Source organism: Lissotriton helveticus, chromosome 3_1, assembly GCF_964261635.1.
Source record: "Lissotriton helveticus chromosome 3_1, aLisHel1.1, whole genome shotgun sequence".
NCBI classification, from domain to species: domain Eukaryota; kingdom Metazoa; phylum Chordata; class Amphibia; order Caudata; family Salamandridae; genus Lissotriton; species Lissotriton helveticus.
This window is the reverse complement of record NC_136061.1, coordinates 662,083,798-662,095,936: the sequence shown is the minus strand read 5'-3', so window position 1 is coordinate 662,095,936 and position 12,139 is coordinate 662,083,798. Positions and strand designations below refer to the sequence as shown.

Below are 12,139 nucleotides of genomic sequence, written 5' to 3'. Positions count from 1 at the left end.
GGCCTCCGGATTGCCCTCAAGCCCTCGTTATGTAAAAATTCCAAAGCCTTCTTAGAGAAATGGTATGCCATACTTAACAAGTGTAGTCTGGATTTGATACTACTGATTATTGAAGAACTGTCTGGTATCCTTCAGGAACTCACTCTTGAAATTTCCACCACAGAAAGTGAATTAAAAGATCTCTTCACTCCTGAAGAATTAGGTACCACTTTGGAAGACATCAACAGACAGATTGACCGTCACACTAGGGAGATCAACGAACGGAAATTGCGCAAATTCCGGCGCGATACATTGGATTATAAGCTCGGGGAAGTTTATACTTGGGCGGAGGTTTACGCCCAACGTCGTAGGAACAGACCGTATACCCAAAATACTGATACTTCCTCTTCCGACAGTGATCACACCAACCGCCCCCCAAGGTCTCAATCAACTCAACGGACAACACCTAGTGATGAATCTAGACAAACACCAGCGTCTTCCACTGCTCAAACCGCTACAACCACAGCCGTGCCTTTTTTAGAGTCACGCCCAGAGAGAACCGACGACCCAGACGGGGCAAAAGGACACACAAAAACCAACGAAAAGACTCCACCACAACTACAAGGCAAACCCAAAACGAGGAAGAATCGTTAGTCATCAACATTTCAGATACCAACCTCACTATGAACCAAACTAAAGTCCTACAGAAGGGGATGTCATTTATTCCGACTAGCAACACCAATCTCCTCGAACTAGAAGTCAGTACCTTTAAGCTAACAAGAAAACTACGACTCAAACACTTTTTTGAAAGAGTTTTGGAACCATCTAAAGAAACTAAACCAGACTTGCTATGTGGATTACGACCTCCTAGTGATTACATGCCTCCCAGCAGCCATAAGAGCATTGATACTTTTGAGACCCTTGTACGACAAGACATCGCTAAGATCAACTTCAGGAAAAAGACTCGCAAAAACCTCACCAGTAAGGACTATGACACCCTGTTAAACATCGCTAACAACCCGGAGATAAAATGTTTGAAAGCCGATAAAGGAGGCGCCTTAGTTATCCTCAACACGGATCTTTATAATCGTAGAGCAAGAGAACATGTTCTTGACCATAATACCTACCTACCCCTCGAGAGCAATCCCACCAATGAATACAAGAAGGTTCTACTCAACATTGTGGACAAAGCCAAAGAACAGGATGTCATTGACGATAGAACCAGGCGATATCTGATAGTGGATCACCCAAGGAGTCCCACTCTAACGATGCTCCCCAAAATCCACAAAAACCTCATGGACCCACCTTTTCGACCGATCGTATCCACAAGGGGTTCAGTTCATGAACCGATCGGTAAATTTATCGATCGGTATCTACAACCGATGGTTACCAGCTTAAAGAGCTATACCAGAGACACCACTGACTTTATCAACAAGCTGAACTCCATTGAAATCAACGAGGATGAGGAATTTTTGTTGTGCACGGCCGACATCAAGAGTCTATATACCTCCATCCCCCACGCTGGCGGGATCGAGGCTATTGAACTAGCACTTTTGAAATCTGACATTACGGACCCCATGAAATCTTTCATTTTGGAACTTATGATTTTCACCCTTTACCATAGCTACTTTTCTTTCGAAAAACAATGGTATCTTCAGATGTCCGGGATGGCCATGGGCAATTGTGCCGCGCCCACATACGCGAACATTTACATGGGGAACTTCGAACTTGACCATATACTCACCAACATTGACTGGAATGCCAACTTGAAACTATATGCACGTTATATAGATGATTTATTCTTCATCTGGAAAGGCACCAGAGACCATTTGGAATCAGCATTAAACACCTTGAACTCTAAAGATGACCGGATCGAATTGACTTGGAATATTTCTGACAAAGAAATCACATTCTTGGACGTACTAGTAAAAATCACCCCTGAGGGCATTGAAACAGATCTGTATCGGAAGCCAACCGACCGTAACAACACCCTTTTGTACAGCAGCTTTCACCAGGACTCTTTGAAGAGGCACTTACCGTTCAGTCAGATGCTCAGAGTGACCCGGATTGTTTCTAATGACGACAAAAGAGACATTCAACTTAAATCAATGGCCAGTAGATTCTCCACCAGGGGATATCCACATGATATTATCAAAGAGGCCCATGACAAAGTGAAATTGTTCCCACGGTCAGAAACCCTGAAAAGCAAAATGAAGGATCCAAGTTCCAGAATGGCATTAGTATCCAGGTATTCTACCTCAAGTAGGATTTACAAGAAAACCATTCTAAAGCATTGGCGCATACTATCATCGGAACCAGACTTTGGTGACCTGTTTAAAGAACCTCCTATTTTTGCGTATAGCAGACCAATGAACATCAAAGAAATATTATCAAAACCAGCCGTTACAAAAACCACTCACACGGGCACCCGCCCGTGCCACCACTGCAGCAATTGCAATAACGTCATTGGAGGTAACACCCTGAACCACCCTATGAGAGGTTTTAACATCAATCTCAAGGTAGATGCCACATGTGATTCGGCCAACCTTATCTATATGCTTAAATGCCCATGTGGCAAGTCCTACGTGGGAAAAACAAGCAGAAAAATCAAAATCAGACTTAATGAACATAAGTCCAATATCAGGACCAAAAACACCAAATCCAACGTGGCTGTTCATTTTAATGAAGCCCACCACAGTGTGGCACAACTGAAATATCTTGTACTGGAAACTGTTGCCCACATTGAGGGCAGAGACAATAATAAGACACTCCTTCAACGTGAAACCTCATGGATTTATAGACTTCAGTCTCTGAAACCCTTCGGCCTGAACGACCGAACAGAACTCAGTTGTTACCTATAATTGATTTACCTGTTATATCATGTTTGATACTGTGTCCTCTGTTCTGCATACTTATCCTATCACACCCTCTAATTTTCACACTCCACTGTAAGATGGCCGCTCTCATTCTTTCCCCCACCACGTTGTCCTTTGTCTATTTCAACCGCATTCACTTCCTCTGAACTTCGCAGTAACTCCGCGAAGTTCCAGGCACCCGGTTCACCGTTTAAACAGCTCCACAGTAAGTGATCCTTAGTTGCAAGTCTTGAGCACTTTTTGAACCTCTCACCCTATGTGAGTTACACCTCTCACTATCCCTTCTCCCTTTTGCAGCACTGACGTGAGCCTTCCGCTAAGTTGTAAACGTGAGACCTGCTTTTTTACTTTTTGTCACGTTTGTTTTTCATGTAGCGTTCACCCGCATGCTTCCTCCTAGCACACCTAGTATCGTCCTATTCCTGTTTTTTCAACCGTTCACTCACCAACCCTTGGCAAGATTCTTCAACTTGATCGGATCGCTATCACTCCCTCCCGCACGCACTGGTTGTTTCCGGTTTAGCCCATCTACCCTCCTCTTTAATGCATGTCGAACCCGATATCACTGTATATAGCATGTCATTTGATTACCTTTCGTTCATTCTTCGTTGATCTAAGCTGCATTTTTGTATCCTTTCGCAGGGCTCCTTGACAAAGGACTTTCATTAGTCCGAAATGCATTGGGGCATTTTTTGGAAACTGTGCTGGATTGTATACAATTATTTTGGCGTGATGTAACGCTTCCAACTTAAGAATTTATGAACCACTAAAAACTAAACATATGATGAAACCTTCGTGTGGACTCTCTGTTAACCCTTTCGCTTAAACTATCTTTTGGAGTCAGTTTTTCTGAACTATTATAAGTGTGCCCAGTATACAGGGATGTGTCTACGCATCGCGTAACACACTCACCTCAAGCATCTATAATGAATGACAACACGAGAAATAAGATTGCCGGTCCAGTCCGGAAACCCAAATCAGCCCTGGCTAAAATGTCCAAAGCGGCCGCGTGCTGCATGGGCCGCAACTGGAATTGGGCCAAGGAGCCATGTGTGGGTCAATGCAGCTCATATTGTTTGGGAAGCAGCCTCGCCCGCAGCCCACCAGGAAAATGCCAGAGTGGCACAGTGGCATGGAAGGCCCTGCAATTACGCCTCTCAAGTGTTTGAACAGGTGCAGAACCAAGGCCAGAATCACTCAGAGCGTATGGGCAGCATGGAGGTAAAACTTTTATGACAGTTTGAGGGGCGGGATTGTATAGGCACATTTTAAGGTGGTGGTCAGGCACGTGGGCACCCAATCAAGTGTTAGGGCCCCTGCACCATTGGGATTGTAGGGGACAGCGTGCTGCTCCTCACTTAGCACTAGCGCTGTTTCTCTGATCTTCAGTGTCAGTGTGGTACCACTGTATTTATAAATTATAATGTGGTATTATTGCAGTTCATTACAATAGCAAATGTTACATTTGTGGCAATCATTTTAACGCACCCTGTCCCAGATTTTGTGCACCATCAGCCTTCAGTAGATGAGGACAAGGCTGAGAAATTAGTGGAGAGAGAGGAGGGGAGGGGGAAAGAGTGCGGGAGCGAGAGAGGAGGGAAGAGAGAAAGAGACAGAGCGAGAGAGAGAGACAGAGAGAAGCGTGAGATTGGAAAGAAAAGTGACGGCGAGTACAGGGACTACTAGAAAGGCAACAGAGACTATGCTCTTCAGAATGAAGTGTTATATCCTACATTGGGGGCTGGCCATGGTTTCTTGAGTGAGATGTACTTGTCACAGTTGAAGTATGAGATCTAATTGTAAACAGCAGGATAAAACCGAGTATTTCAGAGTGTAATAGTTACCTATTACGGTGCATTACATGCCCCTTTTGTCAAGTATCCGTAAATATTCACATAATCAGTGTTATTGTAGTGTGGACAGCCAGTTGTCATTATTTTCGGTTTAAGGGCTCGGTTCTGATTGATGAAAGCCTTAGATATGTACAACCATTAATGCCTGAGGTTTAGCAAAGAGTTTTCCGAACAGGTAAGGATTGGCAGAAGATTCGGGGGGCCTCTAAGTAGTCACGAATGTCAGTGTTCAGAAGGTAAGCAAGAAGGCTTGGATGTGAAATTGAGAAGGAGTTTTAATAGTCTGAAGGAACCTCAGGGGCTTAAGGTTAGTCGGTGCTTCGATGAACAATGTCCCTGAGAAGGAGCTTCTGCGCCCCTGACTAGGGCAAGGAGCCACAATTAAATGACAGTGAGGAATTCTGGGCAACGGATGGTATGCAGAACATTGGGCAACGGATGGTGTGCAGGAGTCATAGTACAATCAGGAGCCTTTAAATCCTGAGAGCAAGCAAGGCTTTGTGGACCTCAGAGAGAGCATGAACCTCAGGAAGCTGAAGGCGAGCTGCAGACTCAGGGGCCTAAATAAAGCAATACCACTGAGGCAAATATTCACTCCCAATGCCCACTAACAGCAAGCAGGCGTTTTAAACATCTGGTGCTGATTATATGCAAAGCAGCAAGGGAATTATTCGGAAATCTGGAATCCAAAAGCACTAGAGAGAGAGCTGCAGCCTCCGAGATCTGAGCCTGAGCAGTACGCTCAGTGGATCAAAGAGTGGAAATGAGCTTAAGGGTCCTATTGGAAAGTGGGTAGTTTATGTACCAACTGATAGGGAGTAAGAGCCTCAAGAACTTAGAATGCACAGAACCTGTGAGTCCTTGAGGTGAGCAGAAGACTTGAGGATGACAATGAACCTCTGCGGCCATGTAGGTTCGATGTGACTGAAAAGGCCAAAGGATAACCAGGAGTTTTAGGTCCTGACAGGGGATTCAGAAATCCCAGGGTGAGCAAAGGCTTGGAGATCTAATTGAGAGGAATACGTTCAGGGACCTGATGGTGAGAGCTTTATGGACCTGAAGGTATGCGTCAGAAGGCAGATGGGTGATTTGTGATGGATTATTGGTGTTTCCAGTCTTGGATGATGCTACTGGCTTTTGAAACTTTAAAAAGCGTAATTTATCACAAATATCTCCCAAAAATGAGCTCCTGATGATAACCACACAATGATTCATGAAAGGTTGCTATCTGCAAATGTAGGCTGCTCTTTTAAGGGGAGCTTGGGACAATTTTTCATCTCAATCTGACCCTGCAAGTCACCGACAGTGCACAGGTGCACTCGTCCAGTTCTAAATGTGTTTACATTTAATATTCAGGGATAGTGCCAAATTTGTAACACAGCAGCAGCTCACTAATATTACTGCAAATAAATTTAGCAATACCCTCCCATTTCTCATATGAGAGGTCCTGTTTTGAGCTAAAATAAACTTTTTTTAATGGATGTTGCATAAAACAAACACAATATTTCTCTGCCAAATGTCTGTAATAGGCTCTCTCAAATCACCCACATTCAAAATACATTTAAGGAAATTGATTTTTTTTAAACTATCTGTATAAGAATTAATCATGATCATCTGGGCAAGATTCTGCAGAACCGAGCTGGCTCTCTCACGAGCCCCCTGGAAAGGGCCCACTTTGCCCATGCCTTAAAATGTCTCTGGATGTTTTGGGCTGTGTGGGCTGTGTGGGCTGTGAGGGCTGTGTGGGCTGCGTGGGCTGCGTGGGCTGCGAGGGCTGTGAGGGCTGTGAGAGCTGTGTGGGCTGTGAGAGCTGTGTGGGCTGTGAGAGCTGTGTGGGCTGTGAGAGCTGTGTGGGCTGTGAGAGCTGTGTGGGCTGTGAGAGCTGTGTGGGCTGTGAGAGCTGTGTGGGCTGTGAGAGCTGTGTGGGCTGTGAGAGCTGTGTGGGCTGTGAGAGCTGTGAGAGCTGTGAGAGCTGTGTGGGCTGTGAGAGCTGTGAGGGCTGTGAGGGCTGTGTGGGCTGTGTGGGCTGTGTGGGTAATAACTGCACTTTCACAATTGCTTTATTAACCTTCCTGCTTTCTCAAATTTGCTTGAAAATGCATGATTTTGCTGGGTTTTTTTCAAAGTTTTCATGGGGGGGTAACCCCCAAAAACCCCCTTTTGGGGTTCGGGCTCGCTCACTACGGTGCTGTATGCAAATCACTTTGCGCCCCACCACTTTCAAAGGTCACCCACCGCCCCTAAGGCTATGTTTAACATTGCCCTGCTAGGCTCTTACTGGAGTGGGACTCCCAGTTCTAAAGCTGGCATGATTAAAGTATGCGTATCTATGAAAGACTCAATGGTGGAGAAGAAAATCTTTATGCAAACAGACTGCATGTACGCATACACCCAGTGAATTGTCTATCTTGAGTCAGACTCTCTGCAGCAATGCGCAGTATGAACTCTTGTTCATGCGGATGACCAGCATATGTTTGGACTTGGGACATTCATCAGAGCAGCATTGACGGAGTTCCAAATAGTGCAGTGAACCAATGGATTACTGGCTGCTTACTAGCAGCTTAAGATGCAGGAGATTACTCATCCAGCTATGGATTGATCGGAGGAGGCCTGTCATGTGATAAGATTTCCACTTCTGAAGAAAGATGGTTGAACAGTGAAAAAACGTTAGTTTCTTCGTGAAAACACTGCCTGAAGCTCATATGCTCTTCAAACAGGTAGTATAGCAACCTTTGACATTAGGTGATTTAGATCTACATAGTGCATATGCTTAAAATGCGATTCCATTAATGTCAATACGATTTTATCTGTAAGCATCTTATCTGGCACACTGTTGAAGTACACAAAGAAATTTACCAAACATAAAAAAAAGCTATCCTAAAAGGAAATTTACAATAAGCAGTCATGTAAGAGAAATATATTTTACAGAAATGTAAACCGGGTAAAGTAAGATAGTACAGTGTTCCTGGAAAAGCAAACTGGAGTTTGTGTGTGGAGAAAGTATAAAATGTTCTCCTTCATGCAGCTCATTTTAGAATATTTTTCAGTCTTTCCTTCATTCTTCTGTTCGCCATCCCTTGATAGGCATCAGTGTTTAAATGGGTGTGTTAGACCATCCCTATCCCCTTGCCCTCTTAACAAAAACAAAAAAGTCTCACTCTTACCTTAGGCGTGTAGATTATTTTGGACAAGGTTTACCTATATAAACATTAAGTGCATTAGTACAGTGCTATGCTACATTTTTTATGGTCCTGTAACCCTTTATTTACCAGAGCACCATCTGAAGTTCTAGAAGACAGGTTGGCCGGAGTTAAAGTGGTTTATTGGCATTGCATTTGTTGAGCATTTCATACTGTTGTGATTCACCATATAGCAAAGTGCCAGGTAATTTTAAAAGTTACGTGGTCTACTGCTTAGTGATGAAAATTACTGGATAGTGCATAGAAGCATTTCAATGTCCTTTATGTACAGATAATCTAGATGAGTCAAAGATTAATGATGATTCTACAGTGAAAATTATCTATCAGAGTGCAAAACCATTATTATTTTCCGCAATCATGGCAAGAAGGTATACTACACAATAGAAAAGATCTCCTGCAGAAGGAATAAGGATCAACACTTCTCTAGAAGAGACCAACCAAAAGGAGTGCAGATGGAATAAGGTCTTAAGCAAAGATCACAGAAGAAAAAAAGTTAAGTCATCAGAACAGAGTGAAGAAAGGAGGAAGAAAATAGGATTGCAAGCATGGTGTGCAAAAGCTAGCCAGCAAGGTCCTCAGTGCAGAAGACAGGGGGTTAGGGGTGCCTTCAAAATGGTGCACACACAGGATGGAAGGACTATAGCGTGAAGTGTAGACAGGAAGTAAAAGTTCCTCATAACAAAGTGCAGAGAAGAACGTGGAGATGGTTTTCAGGAATGAGCACGAACAGGGTGAGGAATATCGTCATTAGACTGTTAACAGATGATACAACACTAACAGCACACAGTGGAGAAAGGATGATACGAAAGGTAGTCAGCAAGGCAGGAGAGAGACGGAAAGTCTCTAGGAGATGAGCAGTCTGGATTACAGAGTGCAAAGAGCCATGCAAGGTCTTTAGCACAGTCTAGTGAGAGCAGGTGATCTTGAGCAAAGAGGAAGATCTTTAGAAAAGGGTGCTCAGTACGAGAGGAATTTCTCTGGGACACTAGAGAAATCTTCTGCTGGAAAACAACTCTGTTAGAAGTTCAAAACTTTGAAGATATGCCTTAAGCACAAAGAAGGAAAGTCTTCAGCAGAAAACCTTTGAAGGTATGGGGCAGATTTTAACAAAATATTTAAATATCCTACTAATGTATACTCTCAGTACACAGGTTCAACAAATACATCTAAGGCACTTAGTGCGAGGCCCACAATATGCAAAACACAAATATTTCCTGCACAAGCATTTAGAATAATACTAGGTATGAGGCATGATATTATTATACCAATTAAAAAATGGGTTGTAGCAGTGCTTACTTTTTCCACAGCTGTGTTGCTTTGGGTCATTAATGGGCTCTCAGCTACATCAGTGTTTTTGGATTCCACATTCTTAGAATCTAAAGCACCACTACTGGAAGAACTACCCCCTGAAGCAGGCAAAGGTCCAGAAACATTCACAGGCTTGTTTAACTGGAGTAGAAATGCAGTCAGCTTCTGTGCACTGGAAGAGTCCTTTCCAGATGACACATGAGAGGCAGGAATGCAGCTAGGAACCAAGGCGACTGGGCGAATATTTTTAGTCAGGTTAGTAGAACTGACAATGTTATTCTCTTCAGTTTTTTCAGGCTTTTCCGACTGAACAATCTGTCCACAGGAATGTGGCTGTTCGACCAAGACTGAAAGATGCACTTGCTGTTTCTCCCTAGGTTTGATAGCAGCAACAGCTTGATTGCTAATATTTCTTTTGGAGTTGTTTTCATCCGCTTTGAAAAGCACTTCCTCACTGTTTGTTTTTCCTCTGGGTTTACTTACGATAACATCATCTAGTAAATCATCTATTCCCACTGGAGATTTGCAGTCCTTGGACAAGTAATGATCCTCTTCCCCTAAAGCAAGCTCGTCTCCATGGTCCACAGTAGACCCATCAATAGGGCTCAATGCTAGAAGCTCATCAATGTCTAAATCAAACGGTATATTAATGACGTTGCGGCTCTTTAGATTTACTTCTGCCTTAGGTTCTCTTTTATATTCATGCTTTGGTTCTGAAGCCTCAGTGCGGCTTGGAGTTGCACCCCATTCAGACAGAATAATCATGCTGGTTGCCCATTCTCCGGGGTTTTCAGAATCACTTTCCGATATATTGTTCTTGACTGGACTTAGCCTCGATCCAGAGGTCTCAGTTCGTTGGTTTCTCTCATGCCAGTAAGAATACTTGGGCGAAGAAATCTCAATAGCATGCTTTTCCACATCACCGGCCACTAAATTGTCATCCAAAAGGCTAGAGATTTCATCCTCTGTCATTCGAAAAGGAGAATCTTCTTTCTCATTGTCAGAAGGATCAAGCAACGAATCATCAAGGTCAAGGTCTAATTCAGGGATGTCTTGCTTGGATTTTAGGAAAACCTGATGGTTGTGAAAGAAATCTGCTGTAGTCTCATTTAAACTGTTCAATGACCCTAAGAAACAATCAGAATCTGCAGAAGAATGCTTCTCACGTGAACAGGGTGTGCTGCTGTAGAAGGATATCAGGCGAGGCTTTTTTAAATTCACCGGCAGGAGCTGCTCAGCTGAAGCAGAGTCCTCTAGGATGCGCTTGTTTCGGGAACCTTTCTCATTACCAATTTTAATTTGAATTCTACTTGCTGCTCCCTCAGGATCACCTTCCAAAATTTTGCAGACAACTTCCCTGTCAATATTGTCATTCTGCCTCTGGTTCGCTCTTATACTGGTCCTCTGCTGCTCCACACTTTTGCTAATTAACACATTCACTTCTTTCATGATGGTTTACCTTATTCACGCTCTTATGAAGATAAAAACAAAATGTCCACTTTCCTGCAAAGAAAGAAAAGGAAAACGTTTTTAAAATAGGTCTTTCTCATTTGGTCTTGCATAGAAAGTTGCTGTAACATTGGTTCTGACAGATTAATACCATTAACTCTGTAATCTGCTAAATGTTGAGATTTAAACTCAAAATTTGAAGGAAACTTAAGTACTAAAAGTAAAAGCTAACCAGAGATTATTTCACTATTGATTTTGCAATTATCCAATTTTCCCTTGATTCCCAGTCTATGCATAATGCTTTGCAAATGCATCCAATAAAGAGCAACACGCCTTATGTCTCCTCACCGGCAAATACACAACTGTCACGATGGCAAAATATCTATCCAATTACAATACACACTAGTTTCTTCAACTGGCATCTTCCTGTATGCTTCAAAGCACTACAACAAAAATCACAATCCAAAAAGATATGGTCCATTTATCAATAACTACATCCTCACAAAAGACTATTTATGGGCAGTAAGCAGTTGTCTGGCCAGTGTGTGTTTTTATTTTCCTAAACTCTAACTGTTTTCTTTTTAAACAACCCACGTGGCACATTTATCAGCCTTAGGGATTGTGAAAAAAGCAAGAAACTAGACCAGAGAAATAAATATGAAAGAATGCTTTAGCTTGATGAAATCACATTATCAGGCTCACATGCAGACTGAGCCTTCAGCTCATTAAGCCTGATCTCTAAAGTCACTTCCCCTAGAAACACTGTTCTAAGCGCCAGTTTATCAATATGGGATAAAAGGCAGAATATCACTGCGCATGTGGAAATCCTAAAATACAATCTTTAAAAACGATTTACGTTTTCCAAATAAAGCGAAACCATGCCAGAGCAAAGGAGTTGAGTTGGCCTAACGGCTAGGGCGCTCAACCTCGGAACTGGGTTCGAGTCTCGGTAATGACGTTAAAACATCCTGTGATTCTGGGCAATCACATATTTCTCCCAGTGCCTAACAAAGCTGAATGTGTGTCCTCATGTAACGTAACTGGTGCTATGTAAAGCGCTCCGATTCCCGATTTGGGTCAAGTTCGCGCTATATAAAACTCTGCAAAAAAAGTTAGCCAAAGTATACAACAAAACAGTATACCGTGTAATTGATCAAAAACATAAACAGGTAATGGTGCCCAAGGTGAAATACTCATTAGAAATTAAAACCCTGCTTCTTTAGGAATCCTGGAAGGCTGCCCTATCACATCATGCCCAGAGTTGTCAGTTAGATAGTTATTTTTTTGGAGCAAAGAACATATATAGATATACAGAAACCGGTTCAAAGTCTGTGGCCATAAAAGCTTTGAGGTGGGTGGAGCTTCTATGAATTCAGGGAGACTATCCATGGTGAAGAAGAACAAGTTATTACTGGTGGATCCTCAAACTGCAATTTTTTCACTTTAGAACATAGCCCAGACTGGATTTGGAACC

At 42.9% G+C, this 12,139-nt stretch overlaps 1 protein-coding gene across 2 annotated transcripts in view; it reads right to left on the bottom strand.

Annotated features, from left to right (window-relative positions):
- S100PBP (S100P binding protein) overlaps positions 1-12,139 on the bottom strand; it is a 454,146-nt gene that overhangs the window by 260,277 nt on the left and 181,730 nt on the right. For both annotated transcript variants that reach the window (XM_078680741.1, XM_078680740.1), the window contains exon 2: positions 9,205-10,719. In XM_078680741.1, the coding sequence (XP_078536867.1) occupies positions 9,205-10,665 (1,461 nt within the window). In that variant the 5' untranslated portion in view covers positions 10,666-10,719. The remainder of the gene's footprint in view (positions 1-9,204; positions 10,720-12,139) is intronic.